We start from the raw sequence: 20,667 nt of genomic DNA on the forward strand, positions 1-20,667 counted from the left end.
GGCAGCTTATTTAAGATAGCCTCAGTTCGTAACTTCTCCACATCTAGAACAGTAACAACGGAAAGAGTATGTTGGATCCTGCCGCCACACATAGCAATCCAACCAACTCATCCAAATTTACTTCTCCAGTTTCCTTTTACCCCTAATAAATTCCTTTCCGTGTACATCTGAGATGCCCAATAAACACTTCTACCGAACTTAATTCAAAAAAGTGAGAAGAACCAATTTTGAAAAATTGCCGTCCAACTTCACTGAAAGGACTGATCTTGGATCAGCGATCATCCATATATCAGCTTTAGTGTATTCATTCAATGTTCCACCTAGACTTTGTTGCACGAAATGAAAAATGTATCCGAAACCCGTCAAGCTGAGATGGCACTCAACCAATAAATACGGGGTAGACAAACTAGTAATGCAGCACACACGTGTCCTCATCAGAAGGTGTCATTCTGGAAGATCAGCTTAATGAAAATAAGTTGATTGGAAAACAAGCTTTAACTTCATTCAGATAAAGCAAAATAATTATTTAAAATTGCTAAGTAATAACTGTAGGTATGCTATTTAGCACTATTTTAGCAACTAAGCCCGAAGGTATTACGAAAATAGGATTGCTATATTAAGCAAAATCTGTTTATTCTAGTCACTACTGATGTAGGTTTATTATAACCTCCAACAAAGAGGTAACTAGTTATTACACCTGAACCACCATATTCCACAGAGAGGGGGGAATCGCCATTGAATCTACTTGAACCGAAAATACTCGTCCAACCAGAATGACAGCAGCGAACAACCTCAGATAAAACAGGAACGAACATTAGTAGCCAGTAACACCTCTACGAGCCCCAGTCACAGCAGCATGGATGGCATCTGCTAGATGTGGAACTGTCCTGGAGCTTAGACCTGCCATGCTAATGCGTCTGCAAAAACAAATATATGATACTCGTCAAAGGCTTTGGATCATCTGATAAGCAAGTTTCATAGAAGTTGCCACAATTTTATACCAACTTAGTTAGAATTACGCTCTAGAAATGTTCATTATTAGTGTTCGTGAAAGCTAAGGTAGCAAGAAACTACAAAAAGAACTAAGTGATGGATGATAAAATTTTAAACAAGTTCTTCCCCACTCTCTGCTTTACCTTCCTTCCAAGGTCGTAACTGTGTTACTTTACCAGGAAATAAAATCACATATCAGTTGTTGGGGAGACATAATATTGTCTAATATGACAAACAGAGCTTTGTGCCGTAGAAATAACACATTACCCATCTGATGTCATGTAGATGTGGTATTCTTTGGTCATGAAGGCAACTTGTTCTTTGTTAAGTCCCGTGAAAGTGAACATTCCAATCTGCTTGATAATGTGACTCCAGTCACCAGGGGTACCTGCCAATCAAATTGACGTGAATAGAAATACATATCTTGTTCATGAAATGTTTGACATTTAAATGGATTAAAGAGTGCCTGACCAAAAGAAAGGAATTGATAACTTATAGAGACATCATGATTCTAACACTGATGTGCCTACAGAGAGTTACAATGTAATACTTTTAATATAATGCGGATGGCGTCAAATCACAAACCTTGAGGGGAATATTGGAGGAATGAAACATCAAAACACGAGTTGACCCAAGAGTTTTACTTCACCAAAAGGCATCACAGAAAGAACGTGCTTGGGGATGGTTTTCTAAAGGTGTAGAAAATCCATTAAGCCATCGTTACAGGGGGTTAATCCCTTAATTGTAAGCAATATTTTATCAAGGATGGTTTTCTAAAGGTGTAGCAAAATCCATTCAGCCATTGTTATGGGGCGTTTAATCCCATAATAGTAAGCAATATTTTTTCAAGGAGAATTATACAAGGAATTGATGAAAGCACTAAGGAAGATCGAGATGCATTATGTTTTGGGGACATATTTGAAATTTTGTAATTCTGGGTTTTGTTTGCCTTCTCTTTTTCCTGGTTACGCTTTCATTCAAGGAGAATGAGCTAGTTGGTCCATTTTGTCAATTATAGGACAAATGAACTGGACAAATTGCAACAAATTCTATAGGCAGAAATATACGACATTAATATGTATATTTCATATATAAGGACACCTGAACAAGAATGATCAAAATGAGAAAAAGAGCAGAGGCCGATGCAACACATATGAAAAACAAGCGTACGTGAAAGTATTGCTAGCAATGTTACCTCTAGCACGTAAAGCGTCAAATAATTGCTGGCGCATTCTGATGATTCGATCAGCCATTGCTTTCAACTCAAGAGTCCATTCATGGTACAAGTTTCTGCAGGATTTTGGTGATTTATTTTGCAGAACAATGACTAAACCTAATTTCTGAACATAAACTGGAATATACAGAAACTAGGAAATGACTTTTTAAATGGTTGATATATTACCTGTCTTTGAGGATTGTAGCAACTATTGATGCACCATGAATTGGCGGATTGGAATACATTGGCCTAATCACCAATTTCAACTGGCTCTCAACTCTGCTTGCTACATCAGCATTCCTGCAGACCTGCAGATTTGAGAAAATTTAAGGAGATGTAACTATCAGCAGTGTGTAACTGTGATAAAACTATCACAGGTTCTGTTGGTTGAGCATGGGCATGGGGCTTTCATAATGGAGGTCTCAGGTTCGAAACCCCCTGCCTACGACAGTAGGGGATTTGCCTTCTGGGTCGAGCTCGTCGCACCGGGCTTGCCTAGTGCGTGTTACCTCTTCTGTGTGGTTTGCGAGCTATTGCACAGAAGCTGGGTTTACCTTGTGCGCACCCGAAGGGTAGCGGCTGCAGGTTCCCATGTCATCATCCAAAAAAAAAAAAAAAAACTGTGATAAAACTATAGTACACCATATTACGCAGACTGCCTGCCATAATAGGTTGATTCATTCTTGAGATATTCATCCATTTGAAGATGGCACCAATATGCTACAAACTTTTGATATCTCGGGATGACTAAAAAATTCCTTTTTTGGGTTATGTTCAAGGCTGTCACGTTTATATATTTTAAAGTTAGTTATAAGGCTTAAACAGTTCATATAGCTACCAACTCTAATGTACCTCCATAGTTAAGCACCAGAAAAAAGGACAACTTAGAAAACAATAAAAAAAGCATCATTATAAATATAATCAAACGTGATTCGAGAAAAAGAAGACAAAAGAACAAATGGACATTCAAATGTTTCAGAATGAGGCATAGGTATACTTTAGACGTACAATGCTTAAAGCTCCGACACGTTCACCATAAAGTCCCATATTCTTTGCATAACTTTGAGCAACAAGTACTTCACCTCCATCTGCCACAAACATGCGAACAGACTGTGCATCTGTGTCTAGGCTTCCACTAGCAAAGCCCTATAATATCAAAGTTCGAATATCAGGATTAATTAACATATATTGAACAAATTGGCTCATTTTTAAATGCTCATATAGAAAAATCCAAAAAGCTCTTAACTTCAGTCGATTGATGATTTGTCTTACCTGATATGCACTATCAAAGAAAGGTAACAATCCTTTTGATCTCATCAATCTCCTAATTTGCTCCCACTGATCAAGGGTTGGATCCACACCAGTGGGGTTATGTGCACAAGCGTGAAGTAGCACTATCGCTCCTGACGGAGCAGATCCAAGGTCTTCCAACAAACCTGTCATGTACAAGAAGAAACTTCTGTAAATAAGTCGGCAATACGCGACACAAGCACACAATATTTAAAGTTAGTCTCTCAGGTTTAAACATATAGATTGCATTACATTTAAGTTCAGATGTGTCTTAAATTCCTTTTATCATAAAGTATTATATCTATATTCCTCCACTCTCTTATTTTCTCCAAGAGCATTAGAGCCTCTATGTTCATGTAGATACCCTAAATAGCTTTCCTCTTTCGAAGAGTCTCCCAGCCAAAAGTCAATTTTTCACAGTTCTACTATTCCAGCCTTTTCCAGTGACGATTCCGATGGCACCACTTCTCTTTATTGTGACTACTGTTGCAACATCAAGCCTCGTTCCCTGTGTCTCTTACCTACGCAGCACCATGCTTCATTTCAATAATCGTTCCGGTAACACTGGCTCTTTTAGATGGTTTCCTGGCCCCTACCCTTTCCCCTGTCCATTCAGAAGCACCGCCTCCTTTTGACCAGAATTATTTCCATTCTTCCTCCTATACTCTGACCATTGCGGTGGCAGACATATTGTTGAACATTTCAGCAACTGAAATTTTTTCGACAAGATCCAACAATTTATTGATCTAACTGGTAACTTTTCTATGATTTCAGCAGAGAAGTCGAATTGTTTTCCCTCCTTTTGGTTCTGAGCTATGCGTTAGAATGTCAAAATTTTAAGAGCTAATGGTAGTTAGTCCCTAATATGTTAAGTATCAGACAGATAAATTAGATGTGTGTTGCATTCCATTGTTATCAACAACAACAAAAACAACATACCCACTGTAATCCCACAAGTGGGGCCTGGGTAGGGTAGAGTGTACGCAGACCTTACCTCTACCTTGCATTCCATTGTTATCAAGTTATATAGTTATCTCTCTTCTCGTATTTTCTCACAGGAAAATAGTTATAAAGAAAAAGCACAGAGGATGATGGCTTTACAAGTTTGTCCAATAATTACACGCTATCTAAATTGTGTTTTTATTATTTATGCAACCGAATGAGTGAAACACATTCAACCTCAATTCAATTCAGATTTATGATAATTTGCAATCAAATACCAGAATAAGACTGAAAAAAACATCGATCTTTCCGGAAGAGATTAATAGCAAACTGGATAGCCATAGATATCTACTGGAACAATATCCTGTTACATCACTTTCTCGTAAAAAGAGTTTCGTACCTTGAAAATGGAGTCCACGGGTTGCTGGATCATAGTAGCGGTAACTCTTAACTGACAACCCAGCTAAAGTAAAGATCTTTGGGTGGTTTCCCCATGTTGGTTGGGGAATATAAATAGTCCGCTGCAGAGAGAATTACATCAAGATCTATTCGACTTTGAAGATTGTGAAGGAAACAAAAATGTAATTAAGAAATCAAAGCAGATTTACTTGATGATAATGTCGAGCCAAAAATTCAGCTCCAACCCTCAATGAGCCTGTGCCGGACAAGCACTGCACAGTTGTTACTCTGTTCTCTTGAATAGCAGGGCTGTTCCAAGAAAAGAAAGTAAAAGATCATAAAAGCCACTGGTATAATTTGAAGCATATTAATAACTCTCTTTTAACCCAAATTTATATGAAGTCTAAAGTTTTGGTTGTCCTAAACTTAATACAACGAACAGCTGAAAGAGCTTGCTAGACACATAAGATAAACCTGTCAGACAGCTCCAGATATTGATCTAACACTTCACCACGTGCATCCAAATTTGCCTATTTAGATGCTAATGCTATAACCAAATTTTGAAACCACATTTGCAAATAGTTATCGCTTAAATTAGATCACAGAATGAAACCACACAGAGAAATTATGAGTACATCTGATAGCACCAGCCAACACGGAAGCAAAATATATGCAGGTGAGGGGCAGTTCCATGAACAACTGACACATGGAATGGCATGGACGGAATAGTAAGTCAATTGACAAATGTGACGTGGCAGATGTTAATAGACGCTTCACAAAAATCTATGAAGCAATCAAACACTTGGTAATGAAGCCTGAATATTTTGAGGTACTATCTTATGCAACAACATACACTAACTGCCTGCATATCTTATCAGCAAAACTAAATATAGAACGGGAACTTCTGTACCTATCAGCACCAAGTATCAGCTTAGCACTCAATTTATTGAAGTCTGCCAGCCCAGTAATTGAAAGGTACTCTTTAACACGAGACCTGCAGAAACCTTAAAGGTTAATCACATAGGTTTAATAAAAAATGTGGGTTCAAATTTCGTCAAGTGGAAAGCAAGTACCTGTCATTTACTAGTTGCTGCTCTGCTTTTCTTACGACATTCAAAACAAGAGGTTTTCCTTCCTGAAAAAATACGTTAGTATTGTTAGCTGATTCGTTCCGATATAGCAACAAACCAAGAAGGGCGTCTTCTAAAATTTGAGAAAGCGGGGGCACTAAGCATCCACAAGTCCATTGCTAATAAACATCCTTCCTCCGCCTTACCTTTTAACCATTTAAGATATTAAAAACTTAAATCCAGCTAAGAACTTTAACAGCTCAATTGGCTCCAACAGGCAAATAACAAAATTTGTTTTCGTCTGTGAGTGAAAAATCAACACGTCAACTCAAGAGATTCATCGTTTGAGTACACCGTAAAAAGGTTGGAGCAATTCAAACCCCGAGAGATAAACACCTCCCTGCACGCCCAGGACTGGACATTTGAGTGGACAATATAAGACGGTCCACACTAAAAATGGAAATATATCACGAGGCGCCGAACTTAGCAGATATAGGAAAACTGTTTACTCTGCTTTATTCTTGTTTTATATAAAAAAGAAAAATCACAAACTGTTTAGTGTATTTGACAGTGATATAACAGAAAAATGGAAGCAACTTGAGTAATATCACTAACTTAGCCAATCTAAGGTAGTTTTTTCCATATCTTTGTAATCCCAGAACAGCCAAGTAGGTTATATAAATTTTATCAGTCATGGCAACCATAATCGAAAACAATCTTTTTTAGCAAAGCAGCAGCCAAACACGTCAGCATTGGATGAACTATTCAAAACCAATATAACAACACAATCACCAAAACAAATCATAATTTCTTTCTACTAATAGAATTACGTCAACCGGGAGAAACTAAAAAGCAGATCCATTTGTCAATTGTAATTTTCATCTTATTCATGTTTTTGGATTTAATATCTGAATCATGATTGCCCGCATTGATTAAAAAAATGTAAAGAAATAATCAGGCAAAAGAATGATCACCTCTGTCCTGTAGGCACCAACTCCCAAATTCAACTTCACAGGGCTGGTATCTTTATTGTATGCAACAGTAACCTAATAACAAAAACATAACACCAATATATGTCATGAAGACTTCAATCAATCTATATTCGAAATTTAAAAAGAAAATCGCAATGATATCATAACAGAAACTAAACCACAGTAGACCTCTACAATTAGACACATTTTTGCAAGATATTAATATTCATTTTCATTTTGTGCGCTCATTTGATATGTAAACAGAATCAAACAACCTGATCAATGAATGTCATCTCCTCCTCACCCAAAGCAAAAAACGGAATTTGAAAAATTCAATCATTTCCATTTCTATCAATCTGAAAAATTCAAGTGATTGAACTCACAAAAGATATCATCCATTTAGGAATAATAAACTGAATTCAATTCAGTATTAAAAGAATGAGCCGGATGTCCCTACGATTTTGAAAAGAAAAAGAAAAAACTAAAATTGCTTCAAATTCAGCTCATAATATGAAAAGTATACACAGAACATTAAACACGAACACACACACACAAATACAGCGAGTGTGTGTATTTGTGCGCTACAACTAATCTGTATTAGAAATTCAAAAACGGCAAAGATCATAAGAGAAGAAAAAAGAATATTCAATTCAACATAAAAATGAGGATGTTCTTACGATTAAAAAAACAAACTAAAATTCCCTCATAATAAAATAAATATACGTAGAACATTAAACACGAACACACACGATGTGAGAGAAAACAGAATCTGAGAACTTGATCAATCAATTTCATTTCTTCCTCACTCAAAAAAAAAAAAAAAAAAAAAAATTGAGAAATTCAATCATTTCCATTTTATCATCTGAGAAAACTCGTATGAGAGTGCTCCAACACGAAAATTCAAGTGATCAAACTCACAAAAGATGCTTCAATTATGTATTACTAAAAGATGTAAAAAATTTATTGAAATTCAGGTAATAATAAGAGAAGCACTATATAACAGGAACACACATACAGATACACCTTGTGTGCGTGTTCGTGGTTATTGAAGACTTGAAAGAGAGAGAGAGAGAATTACGCCGAGAATAGGATCTTCAGGCGCGCGAACGATGTGAGCGAAGACAGATTGTGTTCCTGACGACGTCGGAGCAGCCATGATCCACTGCTTGGCGGCCACGGAGGACGAAGTTTCAAGATGCCTCGCCAGAACACTTAATCTCCGGTCAGCGGAAGGTGACGCTGATTGTTGTTGTATGTGCATTTTAGTGCTACCCAACTTTTGCTTCCTAAACTACGCTTCTTTTTTTTGGTAAGTCGTTTTGATCCCTTGTATATATAGGCGTCCTTTTGTATGTCCATAAGCTTGGAATTAAATTCATACCGTATTGGGTCGATGGTATTGATTTATTTTGTTATAAGGGTCATTTGATCGGAATAATATTCAAAATTAAATTTATACTATGTTAAATGTAAATGTACCATTTATATCGTCAATTAAATATTATATAAATTTAATCCTGAAATATCCTTCTCACCTTCTCCGATCAAACTTGAAATTATTTTATTCACTGCCCAAGTAAAATAACTAATTTAAGAATTATAATGCAGATAATTTAATCTGTAACGCGGCGGGTGATGAAATCGGTGTTATCTGATGACATGGCAGATGTGGGTCCCATGCTAACTGTCAATTTATGGGCATTATTTTGAGGAGGTGATAAGCATGACGGGATTTTTATTTCTTGTGGCACGTTGTTCAAGGTTGAAGAATTTTGTTGTTTACGTAACCATTTATTTTTGCTTTGAAGGAAGGTGTTTAAACTTTGATATAATATTGAAATTATTTTTTAGAGTCAAAATTGAATTTTTCTTAACTGCTCGAATAAAGGTAATTCCTAATTCGAATATTACGGGTTTGAATTTCAGATTTACAATTCACTTTGTTCCAATTTATATGATACAAATGTCGAGAGTCAAACTTTTTTATTTTTATCGAAAATTGGAAATTTTTTGAAAAATATTTTATATCTTTAGAAACTACATAAAAAAAAAGTACTATAAGTCACAATAAATAACAATTTAAAATATTTAAAAACCATACGAATAAATTGCAGTCACATATTTTCTTATTTGACACTCTAAATCGAACGATATCACATAAATTAACCGAAAAAGTATAACTTTCTCGAATTATTGCATTCGAAATTTATCATTTGTATTTATTTAGTGAATTTTTAGCCAAATTATTTATTGCACTGATTTAAGTTTGTGGAACCTTAAGTCCTAACCGTATTAACGGTAATATAAATCGAAGCTTCTAGTCTAAAAATCTTTGAAATCATCAGTTCTCTGAACCGACGCCAAGAATAATTTTTTTGGGAAATTTAAATATTTGACTTATCGGCAAAAAATAATTATGTTCACAAGCCAAATATCCAAAAAATATATATAAGATTATACAATTTATTTAAGAAAAAGAATGATACCAATTTCAAGGTAATTGAATTTAAAGATAATTTTTACACAAAAGAATGAAAGATACATTAATATCAAACTAACATAAGAGAAAAACTTATCTTTAATATCTACCCTAAAGACCTAAACTATAATAGTCGTGGCGACACAGTTAACACTAAGTAGCACCAGTCGACATCCATCCACTGATACAATCATGATGATACATGTGCTCACAAGGGAGAACTCCTGGGGGTTCTCCACTAACAAAGTCGCATAAACATATTCTATCCTCAAAAAAAAAAAAAAAGAATCAAGAAAAATGTACTAATAATTACATCGAGGTCAACTGGGTGTCTCTTCTCTACAAGAGCATCCTGCAATACTATATCTACCGGAGCATCATGTAGATATAGCGCGGCAACACAATGGGCACTGAGTAGCACCAGTCGACATCCATCTATTGATGTAATAATGGTGATACATGTGTTCACAATAGAAACCTCGTGCGGGTTCTCCTTTAACAAAGTCACCTAAACATATACTACAATAAATCTCGACCTCTATCAGAAAATAGAATCAAGAAAAATGTGCTAATAACTACATCCGAGTCAACTGAATGCCTCTCCCCTACAAGAGCATCTTGTAGATATAATGCGGCGCTGTGTAGCACCAGTCGACATTCATCTATTGATGCAATCATGGTGATTTATGTGCTCACAAGGGAGAACTCGTACGGATTCTCCTCTAACAAGTCGCCTAAACATATACTACATTAATCTCGACCTCTATCCTCTTACTACCAAAGTGAAGCATTAAACTTGCATTAAACATTAAACAGTGAAAAGTATCTCACAATCAAATTCAAATATAATAAGAATTAAAATGCTCTAAGTTTCTTTGATAAGTAAATTGGTTGAAGTCTCTAGCTCTCTGTCTACTCCCTTAGCCTTCGAATGGTGCTCCTAACAGTCACAAAGCTTGCAGTGTTAGAGCGTATAGGCACCCACTGCTTTCACTTTGCCACAATCTTTGCAGTCCGAAATATCAAGAACCTTTCTCTTCACGGCGTACTTCCCACAGAACTCACAAAAATACTTGCTCTACTGACTGACCTCAATTTTTTTAATCTGCTTCCTCAAAAACTAGCCCCATAACGGGTACCATACTTCCCGACAATACCGGCCTTCTTGGTCCTCTTAGTCATTTTGAGGAGTAATGGAAGCATTCTGAAAGAGGAAAGAGACGAGGGTTGAAGAAGACGACGTAGCAGCGGCAACTAACCCTACAATTCCTATCCGCAAACAATAGAATCAAGGAAAATGTGTTAATAATTGCATCCGAGTCAATTGGATGTCGCATCCTGCAACTCTATATTTACAGGAGCATCCTGCAGATATAGCACGGAGACGCAGTGGCACTGAGTAGCACCTCGACATCCATCTATTGATGCAATAATGGTGATACATGTGCTCACAAGAGAGAACCCGTAGGGATTCTCCTCTAACAAAGTCGCCGAAACATATACTACAATAATTTCGACCTCTATCCTCAAAAAATAGAATCAAGAAAATGTGCTAATAATTACATCTGAGTCAACTAGATGCCTCTCCTCTACAAGAACATCCTGCAACGCTATATCTAGATATCTACAGGAGCATCGTGTATCTCAGCATGAGCATCTGGCATCTCTGATCGGCAATGAAGATAACATATGTGAGTACAATAGGCGATTAAGATGAATGAAACTATAAAAGCGCTGACAAAGTAGCACAAGGCCCATGTCGACTGTTTTGGCTATGCCCAACTTGTAGTATTCCTAACTTGAGCAGTAGTGTGATGTGTGAAAGTCAAAGTCAATCATCCTTGTTTATACGTTCAAATAGTATTGTATTATTTGAGTGTGAAAGTTTTGAAAGATATACAAAATAAAGGAGTAATATCCAGAAATGTTATAGAATAATGAAGTATTTTTTCTCATTGCTTTCTCTTCTGATGTAATTCAAGTTAATTTGTAGTTATGAATTGATGGAATAGAAGAAGAAAACAGATCCTGGGGATTCTCTTGCCGGAAATAACAAGCAAACACAAATCTCTTATTTCGTACTACTTATCTCTTTGCTCATGACAAAATAAACATATTGTGTTTGTAGATTTGCATGTAGTTTTATCCGACTTGCTACTTTTCTCACTTTATTTGGTCTTTTTTGAATTAATTAAGACATAAGCAAATTATGCGCATTTTTTTTTCTTTTCAAATTAACTAAAACACTTACAAATCATGAGCATTTTTTAAAAAGATATGATTTGCACAGACTTAAATTTCAATTAATTAATACAGTTGTCAAGCAAATGAAAAGGAACAGAACTAGACATTCTAACTATGAAAATTACAAGCTATAAATACTATTCTAATACTAGTTGTTGTCATGTTGATATTCAGATGAATAAGAAGAACGAAAAGTAGAGTAAGCATTTGCATTTATTTTCATCGTAATTGCTGACAATTTGAAGTCAGAAAACCATAATGACCTCATTCAAATTGCTCCCAATTTTAACTCATTAGTATAGTAATAGTATTTGTTCCAATACTGTAAGTGTTTAAAATGACACCCCTTCGTGAAAGAACACAACTTATTACTACATTAAAACACTTATCCAGCCAACAAAGTCGCCTGATTTCAATAAATTTCCAATATAACCCCGGGTCCGCAATACAAAGCACATGACACACTTGTATTTAGAAAATGGGAAAGGGTCATATTTGCCCTTCTACAATCGAAAATAAGTTATATATATTTGTCCTCCGTTCTCCTTTTCCAACAAATACACCCCTACTGTCATACTTTAGAGCTATATTTACCCTTCACGCGTTAAAACTAGCTATATTTACCTCTCACGCGTTAAAGCTTCATTTTCGATTTTACAAAGTCACGTGTCATGCTTTTATTAAACGAAAAAACCAGCCTTATTACCTCCTGCACCTTACCATTGCTTAACAATTCATGAATAATAGTATTAATTGCTACTTACTCTAGGCATTTTGTGTTTAAGAAGAGAAAGGCGTTATCCTCACACATTGAAAAGGAGGGGGTGGAGAATACTTTAAAGTTGGTTGCAGTTGGAAACAGGTGCTTTGTTGACGATATGCACTATTATTCATATGTTTTGGGTTTTGTGCGTGGCACATATCACTTCATGGAAAATAACTCAGTGGAAACAAGTCTACTTTCCAATATCCAAGGAGCCAATTTCAAATGTCTACGGCGTACACGTTTTCTTGAAAGATTTGATGTTTCTAGCTTTACTTTTATCTGACGTGTTTAGGAAAAAGTCGTTGAGATGAAACAAATACTGTCAATTGTTTACGTCTTTCTTTGCTTTCCTTTCTAAGTTGAACAAAATTTCTGTTCAAATAATGAATAAATTATAGGCGTTTGACAAAGATGAAATTTAATATGCTTTCTTGTATCAAAAACCACTTATTAATCTTCCTTCTGGTTGCAATTGATGCAATCGACCATTTCTTTTTTGGCAGAAAACATACACTCAATACTGAGGAAAAACACCGTCTTAAATACTAAGATAACTTCAGTCAAGATAAGTAGTAATAAAAAGAAAGGCCTTCTTAGACCTAATGCAGAAGCTCGGTTGTCGGCTGAACCCAAAGCTCGGTTTTGAACTTTTAACAAAAGACAACTTGTATTGATAAATTACAATTCGAGAAGAAATTGTTTTTAACTGATCATTAATCAACATAGTTGCATAATAGCCGATCTCAAACTGGAAAAAAAAAAAAATGCATACTCTCTTTCCACTTCCTCCTCTTAGTACAAAAATGAAAGCTCAAAATAAGCTAGCGCTACTAATACTAGGACATAGGAAGGTAGCCTAGTCCAGCTTTATCCTGTCAATGTCAGTCATGATCCCTTCAAGCTGGAAAACAAACATGGAAGAGATGGCAATCAAGATAAGCACATTGCATGAGTATGTTACAAGAGAGAATGAAAATCACGGCTGAGAATGTTTTACAAGAAATGAAAACCACGGCTGAGAATGTTTTACAAGAATTACCTTCACAATCTGACGCAAAAAGTAATCACCATACTTCTTGGCCGGTTTAGATTCTACTACGCGGATCATGTCCTGGAATGAAAAATAACATGAATCATTTTGCAGAATGTATGACACATTTACTACCTCGGGTAAGAACTAGTTCTGAACTAGAATTTCACATCTATTTCTCGCCCAAGACTAATAGTACTGAAGGCTACTGGAAAGAATTTCCAAAAGTTAAATGACACTGGAACAAGAAAAACAATCACCACGGTAATTATTTGCATCTCTTGAGAATGATGACAAAGGTAGATGCAGAAAAGCAGTTGACTACCTGAACTACTCAAAAAGGCATTATTTTGAATATATGATCAAACAAGAATAACAGGCATAAACCTCCAGGCAAATTACCTAGACTAATTTTAATAAATAATGTTGTTGGCCACCTATTACCCAATGGAGAAAGGAGTAAACAGATTAAAAGAGAAAGATAGTTACAGAACATGTGTTCCTTACTTCATCAATGTAGAAGTCTACATCAGCATTAGAAGTTATCTTGCCATCGGAATCGACAGCATGTGTTTTGTGCTTGTATGTCATCAAAATTGTCCTGTGTAACATGGAACTCAGTATTATAAGCCCACAAAATCATAGATCACAACTGAAAATTTGTATCATAATAACAAACCCACTAAATACATAAGACGTTTGAGACCTTAGAGTGGGTTCATCAACTTCCATGTAATTTGCAAGTTTCCCCAGGGAGATTGTTGAATACACTTTCAGAAAGGTCCTAACACCGGCCAATAATTGTTGCTGCTTCACTTCATAAAGGAACAGCTTCAGCTGTAGCCTATAGGCATCCTGAAGCAGACAACATAAAAATTTAACAGCACTGCCATAGCTGAGTAAAAGCTGAAAAAATGTGTCGTGATGGGAGCATACAGAGCCATCAGTCCATTGCCGTTCGAAATGTGCAGTCAAGAAATGAGACATGGAGCAATACTACACATGAACTACACAAGGATAATTGCACCGAGGACTGGAGGAGCAAATTGGATGCAATCGAAGTAAACATTTCTAGTAATAGATGAACATTTTCTTTGAAAAGGTAAGCATTATTGACATCAAAACTAGCACTAAGCAAGTATTTTTTTATTTTTTTTTAAAGTGAACCCTAGCTATCTACACAAAAGATTCTATAAATTGTAAGAGGATATCTAATAAATGAACATTTTCATGGAGGATTGAGGAGAACAATGTTTAAACTCAGCTTGCAAGTGGGATAGAAAGGTCCAGAAATTAAGTCCAATTAAAACAGGTCTGGCAAGAATATACCTGGTTGTAATTTACAAGAGGCTCCTCAAAACTTGGAGCAGAGGGAGTAATGAACTTAGGGCATGCATATGAGAAGAGCTCATCATAGAGTGCAAATGCCTCATCATCATATCTTTGCATTCTCGCCATCTTCTCACCATACTTCTCTCTTAATTGAGAATTCACAGTTTCTTCAACAAGTTTCACTTGAGGGCACAGTGACAAAGATATAGCCAACAGGGCATACATCTGCTCATTTTTCTTCAGTATCTGCTCGTACTGAGGTGACTTCTGGTGATACTGTTTTGTCTTATAAATATATAGAAGGATTTTGTTAAATTCATGGATAGCCTCTACATACCTGTAACATGGTGAATCCAGTTTCCAGATTAGAGAAAACAAAACTACTCCGCTAAAGCAAAAGTAAATACACCTAGAACTTCGAGCACTTGGAGATTGGTGAGGTGGCTCGTTGATTAAAGATGCCCACACCCCAAGAAAAAACAGAGAATCACCACTTTCCCCAGAATGAAATCTAATCACGTGATTAAGAAAACTAAAAGATCTGAATTCCACTGTTATTACGAATTGTCTGTAAAGCAGCAATATTAAACAGTATCTTCTTTTGAGAAGGATTGAGTGGTTAAATGATAAGCAACATGCCAAATCTTTTCTTTTTCTAGGAAAAGTAACATACCCTAACGGTTTAAATAAAAGAAAAGAGCATATAACTCCCTAATACCAGACAGTTAATGAGGTTGCAAATTATATGACGAATGTCCTCTACTGCATATTTTCTTCAGTTTCCAATAACAAAAAACATCAGTCGTTTCCCGATAGTTCAGCTAGTTTCTTTAATTTAATAATAACATTATGACAAGCAATATTACGCAAAATGAAAGGAATGCATAGTTTAAGATAACCTGTTAGTAATAACAATATAAAGTGCACATGATAATATAGAACTGTGTAGTACATACGACATTAATGCAAGAGTTGGGACAAAATAAATACCAACATACCTCCTCAACATAAGATTAGCAAAGCCGTAGTGATATATTGTGGTTATGTGGCTTCCAATAACACTGGTGTAAACACCTTGCTGCGTTATGTCAATTGGACGTAAGCACTTCAAGCCAGTATGATAATCACCCAACAAACAATGAACTCTAAGCAAGCCTATCATGCTGAAATAGCCCAAAACCTTCAAGACATTACTTCCACCACTGTAATCATACCCATCAGTAGCAGTAAACTCTTCAAGACCTTCCTTCTCCCTCTCCAATATTTGGATTATCGTCGATTTCTCCACAAGGGCTTGTAAGAAGTTGAGGACGCCGTAGACATTCCAAGCCTGATAAACATCATTTAGAGATTTGTTTAAGACAAGAGGATCATAAATGATTTATGTGAATCATAATACAGAAATATATTGGTAAATGTCCAAGTCAGGCTTGACAACTAATCCAATCTTTTCATCTAATGGCCACTTGGCACTTTAATACTTAATATCTATCAATACCATAACTTTCTCCCATCACTAAAGCCAATATAGCCTTGCTTATTCATGCTTGTAACACCAAATGTCAATGGAAGACCTTAGATACAAGCTAAAGAGCAACTCTTACTCAACCACCAGCAATGTATGACCTTAGCTACAGGCTAAAAATCAACTACATTACTTGAATGCAACATCAATGCCCCTGGTAATAAACTGAAAACCAGATTAAAAAAATGCCAGAAAACAATGTCACAAGATGTATGGGTCAGAAACAATGTTACAGGATAAATTTACTGCATTATAACATATGCACATACAGACAATTCATATAACCAATAATTCAGTTTTATCTAAAACAACGTTATCACCAATGTTAAGAGAGTAAATACACAAACAATAATGAAAAGCAAGAGAAAATGTTAGAAAGATCTTTACAAGTAAAATAGAGAACTAACTGAACAAGTATTTCAGATAATCTTATAACTCAGACAATATTAATAGGTTAAACTAAAGGGAAGAAGAAAAGTCATGGTAATCTGTAAGCTACCTGGTCATATTGCTTCAGCAATGCAATCTCCTCAGCAGTTTTGTTCTTCATCTTTGCACGGTATTGACAGAATGCCTGGAATTGGTATACAAACTCATCTACCATGTCCCACAACCACTGGTTTGGCAATTGCATGTTAACCACACCATGCAGCACCACCTACAGCAATGCACAGTCTATATGTAAGACTCTAGATTTATTTCACAAGGCCAATAAATATCTTTGTTCCAAGGCTTCAAAATCAGTGAACCATAGATACCAAAATATATACTGTAACTACGTGGATTCATTAATAAATAAATAAATGAAATACATCCATACTGCAAGACAAACATAGTACTGCCCCAATTTTGTCCATCTATGAAATATATGCTATTAACCTAAAATGGATACCCAAAAAGGAGATATTCTATATATAATCAGAAGATAAGAGGGGGGAGAGAGAAATTTATATAGTACAAACACTTAACAGTTCTCTATGCAAAGAAATTTTATATAAGAATACTTACTCATAATCTAACAAAGTGAAAGGTAATTATAAGACTAACAAGATTATATTGGAGTTAATGTTGGGCTGCTAAAGTCCAACATATCCACAAGATGAGTGTTGCCGAGATGCAAATGCTAAAATGGATGTATGGCATACAAGACTAGATTTATTAAAACAACCACATTCGACAGAAGGTGCATGCAGCACGTACTGAGGATAAAACGAGAGAAGTTAGCCTTGGGATTGGTTGTTTGTGGGTGTGAAACCATGGTAAGTGAAGGTTTTAAAAGGGCACGGGGTAGACCTAAAATTACATCGAAGAAATTTGTTTTGAAAGATCTATAATCTCTTGTAATTCATGCAGACTTTTCTTTTGAAAGATAAAGCAGAATACAACTTCCAACCGTTACAAATTTTTTTTCTAGTACAAACAATGTATTTATATGGTACTCTTTTTCTTTTGGAGTATCCCAAATTTTCAACACTATTAATAATACTATTCAATACAACTTCCAACAGCCAAGAATTCAGATCCATTTAACTATCCAATTTTAAGCGTTGATGTGGCTTTCTCTATCTAACTTTTTCTTTTTGAAAATGTAACATTGGCTTTCTCTATCTAACTTTTTCTTTTTGAAAATGTAACATTGGCTTTCTCTATCTAACTTTTCAACCACTATGTTACTATTTTCTTCCACTACCACGAGTACAATACACAAGCCAAATATATTTTCCTTAAGTAATAACACGCATCAAACTAACATCTTAAACTCTGGGTCTAGTCAAAGATGAGCAATATACGAGTGTATATCACCTAAAATGAGACAGATTAGTAGTCATGGCTCTAGCAAGGACTTCCTGAGAGTTATTTGAACACCTCAAAGAGAGAAGCCACAAAAGATGTCATCAATATTTCACTAACTTGATACAAAAGGAGCAAACTATCTAGCAAATAATGTTATTTCTCCTGCATATGATTCACCGATCATAAAATAAATAAGACTAACTACCACAAGAATCGAAAATATCAAAAACGAGAAAAGCAACCACAAATCAACTATACAAAGATACAACAGTTTTCAGCACATTATATGCCTCCAAACAAATACAGAAAAATAAGCAAAAATGCCTATAAACAACTACAAGGAAACAGTGAAACGCTGTTCCAAGTTCCAATAAAACATCTATAGTTAAATATTTAGTCTCAGATCCAACATAAGAACCCCACGAGCTACTATAGTTACGAAAGATATATTCTGAGTAGCAACAATTTTGATAAAAATGATTCTTTTAGGCTTATGGAGTACAATTTAGAGGGGAAATCATGTCATCCCCCTCACTCTATTCTGGTTATTTTCCTTATATGGAGAATGTGCATGATTTAGGGAGTCTTTTTATTCTACTTGTTGACATCTATGTAAGTAGAACCAAAGAAAACATCTAGGGGTAGTTTGGTAGGGTGTATTAGACAGAATAATTCTGGTATAAAATTTTAGTACAATGTTGGGTTGCAAGGTTAAGTCTAGTACAACTAATACCAATATTACTTACACACCTTATTCAGTAATATTCTTATACATAGCAAATTATGGCATTAACAACACTGGTACTATTTTTAAACTTATACACGGATACACCTATTCAGTACTATTAGAAATTATACAATGCACCAGTCGATAAGAAATAATCCCAGCATTACTACTGGCATTACTTGTCTTCGAACCAAAAACCCCTAGTGTTAAAGAATCCAAATTATGGAGAGTTGGAGTAAAACCGGATAACACAAAACAACACATCAAAAAATTTGATAAAAAGGCGCTAAAGTTGACATATTTAACGAAGAAGAAAAGCATAAGAAACCTAATCCTACAATCCTAATTCACATACGATGTTACGGAAACAGCTAAACCGGATAACACAAAACAACACATAAAGAAAAACTGGATAAAAAGGCACTAAAATTGACATAACGAAGAAGAAAAACCATAAGGAAACTAATCCTGATAACCCGAATTCGAATATTATGTTACAGAAACAGCTAAACCATGTAACACATAACAACACATCAAAAATGGATATAAAGGCACTAAATTGCCATCCTTAACCAGCAAGAAAAACTATAAGAAAACTAATCCTGACAATCCCCATTCCAATATTATGTTACATACAGGGGCGAATTTGTGTGTAAATTTTGGGTCACGTGAACACATGGTCACTCGACTAATCTCGATATATTATGTGTATAATTCTGAAAATATATCTAATATTAACTAAGTGAACACATGGTCATAATAGGCTGAGTGGAGCACTGGTCAAAGGTTATCTTTGTATTATGAAGGTCATGGGTTCAATCTCACGCAGTTTTTTTTAACTTTTGCCATTATTTTCTAAAGCAATGGTGAACCCATCCTCATGAAATCTTGGATTCGCCTCTGGTTACATAAATAGCTAAACCGGATAACACAAAACAACACAATAAAAAAAAATAAAAAAGGAGAACAAACCTGAAAAAGGCTGCAATAATTATCCCAAGAATCAATTCTTTGTCTAAGAGTAGGAGAAAGCCTAGCATACAAATGACGAAACCACATCTCACGATAAAGCAAACAGAAAACATGGTCATTATCAACGTAAGAAGCAACAGCATCAACTGAAGGCCAAGGTGTTTCCTTAAACATACGTTCACTCAATGTCTGGAAAGATGTTTCATACATCTGATGAATCTCGTATACATTCTTCTCTCTTATGTGTCTGTATAGATGAACTACGAATGATTTTACCGAATCGGGTACGAAATTCGGGTCGTATGGAGATGCATCGGGTTGTTGTTGTGGGTATCCACCGTCTTCGTATTCGTAGGAAGCTGCTGCCATTGTTAGGGTTTCAAGGGTTTGGGTTTAGGGCGGAAGTGAGGACCAGTGGTGAAGAAGGAGGTTTTTGGTTCTGTTTCTTGACCTAAGGAATCTAGTGGAGAAGATGTGGGCTTCTTGGGCTTTATTATGGTTTTTGGGCTTTTTATCGCTGCGGAGGTGCTCCGCGGCCTGTTTTTTGTTGCAATATTTGGTAGTTTTTGCGCGGATTGTCCGTCTTTTGGCATGGTCTTTAATTTTGGTGGTCTTTAATAGTTGCCCTTCGCTTAACACCCAACGGTCCTGAGTTCGAATTCAGGCTAAATTAAAAAAAAAAATTGCAAGAGAGAGTTTCGTAGAAAAATTAGGCCTATTCGGACAAAAGTTAGGTCTTAAAGCAGAGTTTTACAAAATTTCAACTGAATTAAAAAATAAAAATAAAAAATTTCCTTAATGCAAACCTTTTGCCCTGCCTGAAGGTAGCAAAACCCTGTCTTGCGAATCCGAACTCTACCTTGCGAATAATTTTTTTATTTTTTATTAAGCGAGAGTTTGAACCCGGACAAGAGGTT

The 20,667-nt window shown here is 35.6% G+C and overlaps 2 protein-coding genes and 1 pseudogene across 2 annotated transcripts; all 3 read right to left on the minus strand.

Moving 5' to 3' along the window:
* Positions 1–476: 476 nt before the first annotated feature.
* LOC132029857 (aspartate aminotransferase, cytoplasmic) lies at positions 477–8,190 on the minus strand. Its single transcript, XM_059419240.1, has 12 exons — positions 7,960–8,190; positions 6,885–6,956; positions 5,914–5,975; positions 5,751–5,834; positions 5,050–5,149; positions 4,842–4,962; positions 3,482–3,645; positions 3,218–3,355; positions 2,396–2,517; positions 2,189–2,283; positions 1,261–1,381; positions 477–917 (listed from the first exon to the last, which is right to left on the minus strand). Exons 1-12 carry the CDS (start codon positions 8,140–8,142, stop codon positions 815–817), a joined length of 1,365 nt encoding a protein of 454 aa, XP_059275223.1. The 5' UTR covers positions 8,143–8,190; the 3' UTR covers positions 477–814.
* A 1,975-nt stretch (positions 8,191–10,165) lies between these two features.
* Positions 10,166–10,698, minus strand: LOC132069286 (large ribosomal subunit protein eL43z-like; annotated as a pseudogene).
* A 2,288-nt stretch (positions 10,699–12,986) lies between these two features.
* LOC132029856 (uncharacterized) lies at positions 12,987–20,223 on the minus strand. Its single transcript, XM_059419239.1, has 8 exons — positions 19,751–20,223; positions 16,757–16,915; positions 15,731–16,062; positions 14,730–15,069; positions 14,107–14,255; positions 13,908–14,001; positions 13,410–13,481; positions 12,987–13,271 (listed from the first exon to the last, which is right to left on the minus strand). The coding sequence occupies exons 1-8, from the start codon at positions 20,117–20,119 to the stop codon at positions 13,227–13,229; spliced, it is 1,560 nt and encodes a 519-aa protein (XP_059275222.1). The 5' UTR covers positions 20,120–20,223; the 3' UTR covers positions 12,987–13,226.
* Between the last annotated feature and the right edge of the window lie 444 nt (positions 20,224–20,667).

This window comes from Lycium ferocissimum, chromosome 9 (assembly GCF_029784015.1).
Source record: "Lycium ferocissimum isolate CSIRO_LF1 chromosome 9, AGI_CSIRO_Lferr_CH_V1, whole genome shotgun sequence".
Classification (NCBI taxonomy): Eukaryota; Viridiplantae; Streptophyta; class Magnoliopsida; order Solanales; family Solanaceae; genus Lycium; species Lycium ferocissimum.